The sequence below is a fragment of the Mesocricetus auratus genome, unplaced genomic scaffold (assembly GCF_017639785.1).
Source record: "Mesocricetus auratus isolate SY011 unplaced genomic scaffold, BCM_Maur_2.0 Super-Scaffold_100010, whole genome shotgun sequence".
Lineage (NCBI taxonomy): Eukaryota > Metazoa > Chordata > Mammalia > Rodentia > Cricetidae > Mesocricetus > Mesocricetus auratus.
In genome coordinates this window covers 84200281-84213440 of record NW_024429194.1, presented here as the reverse complement: position 1 = coordinate 84213440, position 13160 = coordinate 84200281, and the positions used below count along the sequence as shown (strand labels likewise).

At 48.3% G+C, this 13160-nt stretch overlaps 1 protein-coding gene and 1 long non-coding RNA gene across 3 annotated transcripts in view; one reads left to right on the top strand and one right to left on the bottom strand.

Moving 5' to 3' along the window:
* Nucleotides 1–6874: 6874 nt before the first annotated feature.
* Nucleotides 6875–8730, bottom strand: LOC121142932. The gene is made up of 2 exons (XR_005880096.1): nt 8469–8730; nt 6875–8118 (listed from the first exon to the last, which is right to left on the bottom strand). It is a non-coding gene; the product is annotated as an uncharacterized LOC121142932 (long non-coding RNA).
* Fam83f (family with sequence similarity 83 member F) overlaps nt 7878–13160 on the top strand; it is a 28697-nt gene continuing 23414 nt past the window's right edge. For both annotated transcript variants that reach the window (XM_005067004.4, XM_040754098.1), the window contains exon 1: nt 7878–8342. In XM_005067004.4, coding sequence (XP_005067061.2) covers nt 7878–8342 — 465 coding nt within the window. The remainder of the gene's footprint in view (nt 8343–13160) is intronic.

Here is a 13160-nt window from a genome sequence, read left to right as displayed (position 1 = left end):
CACCCCCGCTCCTATCTCAAGTTAGTTCTTAAAGGACTTGGAGATTTGGAAAACAAGGACAGGGCATTCTAGAGGTAGCTGACGGTGAGGAAGCAGGGAACTTTTGCCCAGCTCCAAAAGACTGAATACCAAGAGGGTGCTGAATGGAAGAAATGAGTGAGCAAATGGAACTGTGCTCTACACCATCTAGTGCAGTTCGTGACATGTGTATGTGTATATAAAAGTAAATTTATGTGTTTGTATGCACATGTCTAAACAGGTACACTGTGGATTTCAAGGATAGTGAATGACAGACAGAAGAAATGGTCGAGAAAATTGTTTGGCCTCGTGGAAGTTTTTGCATTTAAATTGCAGACTGTTTGAATTCTGTTGACAATTGAGATCTAGGAACTGACTGGCAGGATAAAAATGGTGCTTGGAGGTGCTGGAGAGATGGCTCAACAGTTAGTACTTGCTGCTCTTCCAGAGGACCTGAGACTCACAATTGCCCATAACTCTACTCTAGCTGTGGGGAATTTGATAGCCTTTTCAGGTACCTATACACACACAGAGAGAGAGAGAGAGAGAGAGAGAGAGAGAGAGAGAGAGAGAGAGAGAGAGAGAGAGAGAGAGAGAGAGACAGAGACAGAGACAGAGAGAGAGAGAGACAGAGAGAGAGAGAGGTAATTCTTTTTAAATGGTGTGCTTGGAACTGGGTGCAGTAACACTTACCTTTAATCCCACGACTTGGGAAGTGAAGGCAGGAGACTCACTATAAGTTCAGGACCAGCCTGGTTTACATAGTAAGCCCAAAACAACAACAGCAATAGTGATGCTTAGGAACAGAAGCAGGGCGAGTCTAAGGTAGACTCCAGCAACTTCACTGGTACAAAAAGAGGGTGTCTCCCCTTCTGAGATTAGGGAGCAGTGGTTAGGAAGGAATTCCCAGGAGGGGAGGGGTCTTTTCTTCCCTCCTATAGGCAAGAACACAAAAACACAGGATTTAGGAAGAGGGAAGAGAGCATTGTCATAGGTGGAGACCAGCCTTTACCCGACCTCGCAGAGAGCTACTATCATGGAGTATCTCCCTCCCTGAAAGCTGGTGGCATTGTATCTGCACCCAGGAAGCAGAAAGAGATGAACACTACTGTTTCCTTCTCTCTCTCTCTCTCTCTCTCTCTCTCTCTCTCTCTCTCTCTCTCTCTCTCTCTCTCTGTCTGTCTGTCTTAATACACCAGGCCATTGGGTGGTGTCACCCACATCCAGAGAGGCTCTTCTCTGCTCAGTTAAACCTCTTTGGAAATGTCCTCACAAGCATGCCTAGAGATGAGATTCCTGGGTACAATGAAGATTAGCCATCACACCAATCAAAGAAACTATGCCAGAATGATTACTTCCTTGGTGCTTGTTGATCCCTGTCCTGGTGGCCTGGAACCTAGATGTCACATGGTAGAGGCCCTGAGTACACAACCTGTAGGTTAGGACCAGCAGAGTATGCTCTGGAAAGAGGTTCAGATAGAAGGGTTGCTCTAGTGTGAGGATGAAATCAAGAACGATTTTATGAGGCCTCGGGAGCTGGCTAGGATGTAGATGGAGGGAAATAGAAAGGAACACCACTTCCAGGTGGGGGGACCTGGGTCAACACAGTCACTAAAGAAGGGCAATACAGGGGCTGGAGAGATGGCTCAGCAGTTAAGAGCACTGACTGCTTTTCCAAAGAACCCAGGTTCAATTCCCAGCACCCACATGGCAGTTCACGACTGTCTGTAGCTCCAGTTCCAGGAAGTCTGGCACCCTCACATAGACATGCATGCAGGTAAAACACCAGTGCAAATGAAATAAAAATAAATAAATAAAGAGCGATACATGGCAAAATTCGGGAGTCAAGAGTCATCCTTATGACCTACCTTAATCCATCCCAGTCTCTAGAAGGAGGATGGAGTGGGTAATGGGGAAAGTTGTCTAGACAAGAAGGTGCCTGGTCTGGGGGGAGTGCTGTGTAAAGTCAGAGACCCAGGGGAAGTTACCTGTGACTCAGCATGGTGCTTTCCCTTTGAGAGTAATTCCTTGCTTGACATCTGCTAAAGAAAACAGCACACTAAGGAAGAATGTATTCACAGAGAAAAGTTTGGGAAGCAAAGATACATACTGGGGTAGAGGGATTGGTCTGAATTCCAAACAGACTGGGAAGGTGGGGACTTATAGACAGGGAGTACTGTATGGTGGGGGGTGAAACAACTCGGAGGAAAAGAGTTGCATGTGTGTGGGTTGGGCTGTCCTGGAGAAAACAGGTTTAGTGGTGCAGGAAGACCAAGTCATCACCGGAGGACTGTGACAAGACAAGGAAGCGGACCAGCATCTGGTATATGGGATTCTGGCTACATGGATTCATGTACACTCATACACATAAAAAAAACTCATCCCCCCCCCCAAATGAATAGCCAAGAGTTTTAGGGGCAGGTGAGAGTCACCATGTGTCTGTCTCTTAGAGCTGCAGAGAGAGGAGAAGGATACTCCACTGGGGTCCCAGGATCTGTGCTTCTCCAGATGCAAGTGAAACCTCTTCCCCTCATTCTCTCACCTTCTCTGGGAATGGCTGCAAGGAAAAATGTTACCAAGGTGTGAGTGAGTCCCCAAAGTTTTATAACAGCCGTTGGTGACACAAATTGCTACAGAGGAAAAAAAGTCACCCCTGGGAAACTTATCTAAGAATATATCATGAGATGGGTTATTTTGGGACTGAAATTACACAGGAGGGCCTAGGAAAATAGACATGCACAGGGCTGAACACAGCTACAATTAATGTTAACTATAAGGTGTCATATCTTTACAAAATGCAGAAAGCACAGCCCACAGCAAGTGCTGTGGAGGGCGAGAGGAAGGCAAAGCAGAGCCAAGCATCCAGGCAGGAGGGGGCTCATCCTCCAGCAGGAAGGGGCTTGTTAGGGATGCACAGTTCTCAGAAGACAGCAGTCACCTTGGGCAAGGTGACCTGAGGAGTTGGGAATGCAACCAGGGCAGATCCCACCTAACTCAGGGAAACTCAGACCCAGAACTAGAGAGACCAAGAGAGTGTGAGGGGTTTTCCCAGGGTGTCGCTGGGCTAGAGGTACCTAAGTTATACAACTTAATCTATAGGTACCTAAAGGATATCGGGGTATTTGTTTGTTTTATTTTTCTATGCAGTAATCTGCAGTGTTTAGCTATAGGGTAGGATGGAAGGTCTGCGGGTGAGGCCATAGGAAGAAGTGTCCCAACATTTCTAGTTGGTAGCAATGACCTTAAAGGGAACATCTCATTCCTAAAAATCAGAGGAGGGGACTGGGGGGTAAGGTGTTGTTGTTTTAGTTTTTTGAAACAGTGTTTTCTGTGTAGCCTTGGCTATCCTGGAACTCACTCTGTAGACCACTCTGGCCTCAGACTCAGAGATCCTCCTTCCTCTGCCTCCGGGTGATGGGACTAAAGTGTCACCACCACCTGGCTAGGAGTCTCAGTTTATTCACCACAGCATCTCATAGCAATCCCTTCCAGAACTGACTTTAATAGATTCATGGAGAATAGATCAAATGCAATTACATAATTGTACATTCTGCCTCCCTACCCACAGCCTCTCTGCCACTATGTCCCCTTATGGCCCTGCCTTATGAAGTCCAGTTCTGGGGTTAGAACTTGGGGCCTCTCAAATGCTGGGCAAGTGGTCTACCCCTGAGCTACAGTTACAGCTGTGAATATTTGACATCCATCTGAACTACATACAGGAGGCACCAGAGAAGCCACCTATGATGTCCCATTCATCTTTCCTATTCCCAGAGAGCATGTTGTCTGATACTTATTAACCTCTTTAAAGTGTAAACTGAATACATAAGTCTTTGGTATGTAAAGTGAGTGTTACTAAATAACCAGTGTGTTTCCCGTCAGCTGTAGGAAGACCTTTTCCCAATATGAACTGTTTCTAAAAGATTCTACTCTGCTTCTAACCTTCTGTCCAATCCCAAGTCCTGTCCCATAATATTTGTGCCCCCTGAGGTGGTGGGGGTGTGCATGTTTTAATCATTCTACCTCAATGTAAGTACCAGGTGAGCTTGGTTTGACTCATAGCCCCTTCCTTGTTCTAGGTGGAATAGGGCTTGATGAGCAGTAAGGCTCAACAAAGGGCAATAAGTGTCTGAATGGCTTCTAACTCTAAGCACAAAGCTAAGCCCTTAGCGAGTTTCTATTGAGTGGTTAAATCTCCAAACAAGGCAAACACTTCCTCTTTCTACTGTCATTTTCTTATATCTTCAACTAGGGCAGTATGGCAACCTGAGGAGGTGGGCAGGCTTTGAAGTCAAGCAGTCTGGGTTTGAATTCTGACCCTTTCCCTTACTAGGTGGATGGTCTGGAGTGAGTTCTAAACCTCTGTGTGTTTTGTTAATTCACATGGAAAATGAGGATAGGGATTTTTCCAATAGGATTTGCAGTTCATTTGAGGTAAACATCGAATGCTTAGCATGGGGCATAGCAATTGCTGCTATATTGCTATAACCCTATCAGTCTCAACCCTCAGTGGCCCCGCTGTAGCCAAGTCCCAGACAGATAGGTGGCTTACCTGTAACCCAATCAATCTGGAGGCTGAGTCAGGAGGATCTTGGGTTCAAGGCCAGCGAGGACCACTTAGCAAATCTCTGTCTCAAATGAATGAGTGAATGAATGAATCAAGCAAGCAAGCAAGCTGAGGTCTCCACTCCCAGGAACGTACTTCCTCCATCAAGGCTCTTTGTGTGGCTCGAGTGAGATGCCCCCCAAAGTCTTGGTCATTTGAAGACTTGATCCTTAGTTGATGGGTGCTGTTTGTGGAGGCTTAGGAGGTGTGGCCTTGCTGGAGGAATGCGGGCAGGCTTTGAAAGTTTGAAGACTGCCACCATTTCTAGCCTGCTTTCTGTTTCATGTTTTCAGTTAAAAAATGTAAGCCCTCAGCTTCCTGCTCCTGTTGCTACGCCTTTGCTCTGCCATCATGAGCACTAACGCTCTGGAACCGTAAGCTCAAATAAACTCTTCTACAAGTTGTCCTAGTCATAGTAGTTTTTTATCACAGCAACAGGAAAGAAACAATGTATCATACCTCCTAAAGGTTCCATAACCTCCCAAAACAGTGCCACCAGTTGAGGACCAAGTGTTTGAATACACACATACAGAGGATATTTCTCATCCAAACAATCATGGAAGTCCAAGATTTGTCTTCAATCCATAGCAATCTTCCTGCCTCAGCCTCCCAAGTGCTGAGGACACAGACATGAGCCACCATGCCCAGATCCCTAGTTCATTCTCTTAGGAAATACACACTGAGCATGGCATGGTGGCATATGCATATAATTTGAGTATTTGGGAGGTGAAGGCAGGAGGATCAGGAATCTACTTACAATGCATTTGAGGCCCTGGGCTATCTGAGACTCTGTCTCAAAAAAAAAAAAAAAGTGAGGGGCTGGAGAGACAGCTCAGTGGTTAAGATGACTGCTTTTCCAGAGGACCCAGGTTCAATTCCCAGAACCCACATGGCAGCTCACAACTGTCTGTAACTCCAATTCCAGGGGATCTGACACCCTCGCATGGAGGTGCCTGCAGGCAAAACACCAAGGCACATAAATAAAATAAAATGCTGAGTGTGAATTGTGCCAGATGCTTAGTAAGCACTGAGTAAATGTTTATTGAATCAATTTCTTCTTCAAGCATATGACCACTTTGTTGTGTTAGTGCTTTGCTTTTTGAACAAGGTCTTACTACATTGCCCAGGCTGACTGCTAACTCACCACCCTCCCACCTCAACTTCTCTGGTGATGGGGTGACAGGTGTGTGGCACCACACCCGGCTTGACTGCATTTATTAAAGAACATTTGGCATACTCATGCCCTTGTTCAGCCGCATTGTCCTTGACTGTTTGTCCCTCCCTGCTTCAAGCTCCTCCATATTCCCTAAGCAGAGGGTCTAGCATCTCACAGAGCCTAGCAGAGCAAACAAATGCTGCCCCAGCTAAAAGTAGACTGTGCCTATAGTACTTTCAGAGTGGGGTGCTACAAGGAGTAAAGTCTTCTGATTCTCAGGAGAAGAACAGGTGGGGTGACAGCCATCTTTGCTGCTCACTATCCCTGACCTTTGGGCTGACCTATGATGCCAGCAGTGACTCTGCAATCTTTTTAATTAAAAAATATTTTACATATAGGTGTTTTGCCTTCATTTATGCCTGTGCACTGCATGCATACCTGGTGCCTGCAGAAGAGGGTGTCAGATACCCTGGGACTGGAGTTATTGACAGTTGTGTGCACCAGGTGGGTGCTGGAAATTAAACCCAGGTCCTCTGGAAGAGCAACCAGTGCTCTTAACCATCTCCCCAGCCCTTGCAGACAATCTAATCACTCATTTTTTTTCCAGACTGTCAGTGGAGTGTAGCTCAATGAAAGAGCCTCTGGCTAGCTTGCCAAAGAGCTGAGTTTTATCCCAAGCACAGAGGAGAGGAGGAGGAAGTGAGGGAGAGAGAGAGAGAGAGAGAGAGAGAGAGAGAGAGAGAGAGAGAGAGAGAGAGAGAGAGAGAGAGAGAGAGAGAGATGGAGGGAGAGCGAGAGAGCCCTAGAAGTGGCTGCTGACCCCTTCACGCACACCCCAGGTTAAAACCAGGTCCTCAATAACCGGCATCCCTTCACAAGCACAGAAAGCAAAAGAGACCACGTGTAGGGAAAGGACCTTTTAGACTGCAGAGAGCCTAGTCGTTCCCCAGCTTAGCCTCCCTTTTCTCGGGAGATATAGAAAAGCATTTATTTCTAGGCCTCAATTTCCTCGTTTGTGAAATGAGGGGGTTGGACTCATTTCTAAAGCTCCTTCCAGCTCCGAGACGCTGTGCTACAAAATGAGAGAAATGTGAACCTTTGGTTGCTATGATCTGAAAATATTTTGAGTGTGGAGAATCAAAATTGTACAGCAGCACACGAACAAAATAATATGTTAATGACTAAGAAGATTGTATTTAATCCAATAGGAAACAGTAGAGCCTGTGGCGGTGGTGTGCACGCGTGTGTCTGTGCTCAGCTTCCTTCCCTGAGCTCAAACATATACTTTGAATCGCTAATATAGTAATCAGGCCTCTGGCAGCCTATCGGGCCCAAACACACGCACACACCACTTCAAATTAAAATGAGGGGCAAATGCACTGCTGCCTGCTTACATCGTTTGTTTGGGTGGTTCTTTTAGAAGAAAAATTTTGTAGTGATGGTGTTGAGCTGACAGCCCCTGGAGGCCTCTGGTCTCAGAACTGGGACGCGTGGGCGGCGAAACTAGGGATTTCATTAGCATCTTTACTTTCCCGCACCAACTGCCCATTACACGGTTCGACACAATTTCCCTCTGAAGGTCGGAGGGGTCAGATTGCTAAAGCCCCGCAGGCACCAGGGCCAGAACATGCTCTCTGGGCCCTGCCTGCGGGAAGGTGAGCCTGGACCCGCGGGGCCGAGTCCGGAGGGTGCTGGATGTATAAAGGGTCAAGTCGCCGACCTTTCTTGCACCTAGGGGTCGCAGCTGGAAGGCGGGCGTGGCTCAAAGGTCGCATGTGGCTCTGACTACAGCCCGGCTCCGAGTTCACTTCCACTCCGGGGCTCGGTGCCCCAGCCGGGCTAGGCAGGCCAGAGTCGTCGCACGGTGGCGTCGGTGGGGCTGCCCCGAGGTCCCGGCAAACCAAGCAGAGGCGGCGGGTCTTCTCCGCCCGACGGCCGCGCCTGCACCGGGGCCCGAGCGGATTGGCCGGCTAGCGATCGCTGGGCGGGCCGAGGCGGACCTCGCGGCCAGGTGAGGCGCCCCGCCCCTCGACCGCTCCAGGTGCAGAGGTGGGGACGGCAGGGTCCAAGCCCCGGGTCCCCTGACAGGGCTGGGGCACCATGGCCGAGTCCCAGCTCAGCTGCCTAGACGAGGCGCACGTAAACGAGAGGGTGACCGAGGCGCAGGCCGCCTTCTACTACTGCGAGCGGCGGCGGGCCGCGCTGGAAGCGCTGCTGGGTGGAGGCGAGCAGGCCTACCGCGAGCAGGTCAAGAAGGAGCGGCTGCGGGACTTCCTCTCCAGCCAGGAGCGCCTGGCCCTCCGCGCCTCCTGGAGCCCCTACGAGGAGGCCGTCTCCAACGCTGGAAGCAAAACCAAGGCCAAAGCCCCAGCTGAGCCCAACGAGTCCCTGGCCTATTGGCCAGACCGCTCGGACACCGAAGTGCCCCCGCTGGACCTGGGGTGGACGGACTCCGGCTTCTACCGCGGTGTAAGCCGTGTCACGCTCTTCACCCACCCTCCCAAGGAAGAGACGGCGCCGCACCTGAAGCAGGTGGTCAGACAGATGATCCAGCAGGCCCAGAAGGTAGGCCTTGGCCCTAATCCTGCACCAGTGGAACCCTCCCACTCCCCACCCCCCCACCCCCACCTGGTCTCACTTCCCGGGCCACTCTTACCATCCTCTGGGAAATGGTCCCCAGCTCACCCTCACCTCGTGGAGCTGTGGTGAGAGACCTTTGGAAGATGGATATGGACGTTTGTTGCAAATCACAAAGCACTGGACGATGTTAGTCATTCTCATCCTGTGTCCGGAGGCACCGGCGTTTTGTTCGTACGCCTCCGTCACATCTTTCTCTCTTGGGCAGTGTGGTGGTTGCAAGTCCCTGGGCTAAACTGGTCTCTGAAAGGGCTTGATCATGACCTGTGCCCAGGGATTTATTTACAAGGTGTGTCCTTGGCCATTTCCCTATTTGATCTTACCAACCTCACAAAGTGGGTGTTTGGTGGTGACCTCCCTTAACCTCCACGCCAGGTGAACTTTTCTTGGAAGCTCCTCTCCCCACAACGACCCCATTCTTAACATTCATGCCCTTTCCTGGGCTTGGTACTAGAGCCCAGGCAGGATCCAATGGATGAGAGATGCTATTTTGAGCTCTAGCTGTCGCTTGGCCCAGTGCTCGGCGCTCCCACAAGGCAGACACTGGACTCAGGTGCGCAGGAAGAGGCTCCCATTTAGCCCATTTGCTCAGCCTGGGTGTTAAGATGTTTCCAAGGAGCCTGGTTAGCATTCCAGTTGGACGGCTGGCTGTGGGGTAGGTGAAAGACTAGTCTTTTCCTCTGGTGATTTCCAGATAAAATGTGGGCTATCGCATTAAATCTGAACTTCAGTTAGTTCTACAGTATCAATTTATCCCAAATACTGCATGGGATACATTGATGCTGAAAGTGACCTTTTGTTTACCTGAATTCAGATTTAATGGGACAGCCTAATATTTTTTTACTTGCCAAACACTGAGAGGTGATACACTTTTATCATGTGCTTATTGTGTTTGGGTTATCCTGGCACATAGGAATGTCCTGGCCCATAGGGGAGTTGGTTCTCTCCTTCTACCATGTGGGTTCTAGAAGTTGGATTCAGATAGCCAGGCTTGGTGGCAAGCCCTTTCGCCCATGAGCCCGGCTAGTCAGCCCTCCCATGGGATTTATTAGCCACACCAACAGTCTCAGTGTCCAGAGGCTTGGGTTCGCTGTCCCATTTAACTTGGTAAGTGTATTTAGAGGCACTTTTTTCCTGAAGGCCAAACAGGACCAAAGATGCTAGAAGAGCAGCAGTGAGAGGCTCTTCTCTCTGAGCGCTGTGGCCTAGGCTGTGGCCTAGGCGAGTTGCTGGAGAAGTAGGTAACTCTTCACTGCCCAGACGTCCACCTTCCTTCTAGAATAATTGTTTCTTGTCTAACCAGGCTTTCTTTGTGTACTACACTCAACTGAAGAAAAAGGCAAGGCTGGATGCAAAAAAAAAAAAAAAAAAGCGGAAAAGGAAGTGGGTGGCAGTAATGGGCAGCAGACTGTAGCCGGGGTCAAGGGTCAGGACTCATGATGTCATATTCTGTAATATTCCCTAAACCTCGATTTACTTAGTGCTTATGACATGTGACCCACTCTGTTAGTGACTTTCTTATTTGCTGGAAATTTTTACATTTATTATTTGTGTGTGTGTGTGTGTGTGTGTGTGTGTGTGAGAGAGAGAGAGAGAGAGAGAGAGAGAGAGAGAATAAATTGCAAAAATTTGTCTCTCCTTCCTCTCTGTGGGAGGTTAGTTGTAGGTTTGGAATGGCAGAGAGAAAAAAAAAAACCTAGAATGGGCAGTCTCTTAGTTAGAGACTACTGAGCAGAAAGTGAGAGGTGTCTATTGCTCCAAATGCAAAGAAGTTTGAGTGTTGGGAGCTGAGGACTCTGAGGCTTAGTAGGCTTGTGCACAGCACCTTGTTTCACAGTAAGGAAACTGAGGCACAGAGCAAGGGTAGCACTTAGGTTGTCAGATGTGGCAGCAAACACCTTTTCCTCCTAAGCCGTCTCATGCGTTAGCCCCCTGTTTTTCATGACCCCCAGGTGAGACAGATGTTTTCTTTATCTTTGGAGAAAAAGGAACCAAGATGCAGGACCATTAAGATACTTGCCTAACTTAGTAAATGGCTGAGCTGGAATCCATACACCAAAGCCCTTGCTCTGAACCAGTGTGCCTCTCTGATGTCCTTTGTCATGGTGTGGTGGGGTGCTGCAAGGGACTTGAATGGGTCTAATATGGTGACAAGTTATGGTATTCCTCATGTACCCTTGTAAGAAGAAGGCAGAGGTGAAGCCCTCCCTGCTCCACTGCAACTTCTATGACAGGTCTGTCCAGTGTTGTGGGGTTTCCTTTACTCCTAGAATAAATACTCGGCAGAATCTTTCACGGTTGCAGACTGCGCTGGTACTTATGTCCAGGACGTCTGCTGTGTGCCAGGCACTAGCCATAAAGATCCAAGCTGTGGACTTTGCCCTTCCAGCGTTTGCTTAAATGCCCAGGCTGTGCTAGAAGGGAAAAAAAAGGAGATTTGAGGCTGTACTTGGAAGGCTCCTGGGGGAAGTGGGTCCAAGGCTTGGAGGGGGATAGTGATGGGCAGTCTCTCAGAGACTACTGAGCCGGAAGTGAGAGGTTACTTTTGCTTTAATGCAAAGAAGTTTGATTGGATGGGGCTGAGTAGTCTGTGAGGCTTGGTAGGGCTTGAGGCTTGGTGTCTGCAGCACCCTATTTTACAGGTAAGGAAACTGAGGCACAGAACAAAAAAGTTTGCCTAAAGGTCACTTGTGAGGTTATAGAAAGACCAAGATCTCTACTGTATACTCGAGATACAGCATGTCCTGGCCAATGCCTGGCCCTGCCTCTTGCTCATCCAGCTGGCGAGCATATTTACTTGGCAATCAGATGAGATCCTCCTCCCTGTTCACCCTGAAGGAGGGAGTTTCCCATGTTTCCAGGGAGTGTCTGGCTGCCTTGAGGCTGGGTTAGACTGCAGAGATCCCATGGCCTTGGAGGGAAGGCAATCCACCTGGATGCCAGGGATTTGGGGTTTTATTTCTTTAATCCTCAGAATAATCTTATAAGATGCTATTGTTTTTGTTTCTGAAAGACAAATAGGAACAAGGGAGCTGCTGTGACTTGGCTATGCAAGGGATTCTTCTGTTCCATATCTGATCTTCAGGGAAAGAGAAGGAGCCTAATTAGGGGATGCTTTGTAAACACAATTTTGACTTGGGGAGGAAAGCCCAGGTGTGGAAACCAATGAGGACATGGGTCAGTATGGAGGTGGTCCTTGGTCATGGGAAAAAAAGTCTCTGAGGAGTTAGGTTCAAGTAGCTGCTTTGTAAACCTCTACAAATGGCAGAAAAGCCTTCCCAAGCTATGCTGGCACCCAACATTCAAAGATCCAGCTGTGTTTACTTGTGGGGTGGGGTTTTCTGTTATTGTTTTTCCACCTCGACAGATCTGCTTATTTTAATGTAGTTAGTGATTTCCTTTGTCTATTGAACTCCCAGCCTTTTAGAAACCATGGCCTGTGCCACGCTAACAAGAAAGACCAGGGCAAGATGCTGCTGCTCAGACCTTTAGAACCACCAGGGAGTATCTGACAGCAAGAACTCTTAGAAAACTGAGAAGCCAGAGTAAGAGGAAGAAGCAACCTTAGTCCCACTGGGCTTGCATCGTTCTGGTCATAGAGGTCTCCTGCGTGCTAAGCGTGCATTAGTGGAAAAGAGATGGCTGAGACACACCCCCACTCTTCAGTAGCCTAATAGTCTGCTAATCCATCCTTATAATTCCCTGTGACAAATGCAGGAGAGACACTAGTCCCACCCATAAGCCAGGTTAGGGAAGACTCTTTGAAGCTGTCTGAACACCTGACCTAGCAAGAAGAGTGAGAAGGTACCAAGCCTCTGCCTGTCCTTTTGACCAGTGACATCCATTTGACTCATGACCCAGCTCTTCCTCTTCTCCATGAACTGCTTGGTTCCCTTGGCACTGTAAGGCAGGCCATTGTCCTCATGTCACAGAGGAACCCTAAGGTCCCAAAGAATGAAGTAACATTTTTAGACCAAGGCCAAGGAGATTTGGAGAGAGGCTCCAAAGTACAAGGTGTGGTAGATAAAGCAGCTTTGGCCAGACATCTGGGCGAGAGGTAGGAGGCAAGGATGAACCACTGGGTTGCAGTGTCCAGGAATTATAGCAAAGTCTTGGAGTCACCAATTCATGTCACCAAGAGACATGTTTTTTTCAGGTGACAGTCTTTACTCTAACGATCCCCATCTTTTCCCATAAACATCAGTGACCAGCCACATTCAGTATGCCAAGTCAAGTGCCTTCTCTGTATCAGGCCTTGTGCTAGCCGTTGACATGCAGAGTAGATACATTCACTCCCTTGTGGAGTTATAACTGTGGTTAAAGCACTTGCCAGCAATTATGAGGGCCAGAGTTCAGATCCCCAGAACCCATGTGAATGCTGGATGGCTGTGATGACCTACCTATAATTTCAACCAAAGAAGGCAAAGAGCGGGTAATCCCCAGAATGAGCTGATTAGCAAGACTAGCCTATTGACAAGCTCTGGGTTCATTTGAGAGACTTTGCCTTAATAAGGTAGAAGAGCTGTCAAGAATGATTCCCAGCATCAGCTTCCACATGCATGGTCACCCATACACATGTGTCAATATACAAAAACATCACACCATATTCCTAAAGTGGGGGGAGGCCTACATACTGTTTTTAAATCTTACTGGTTTGTAGAATTATAGAATCAGATAATATTCTCACTTATACCATACCCATCTTGTTGAAAAGATGGTCTTTTTTCTAGATCCCTTTGTCTCATT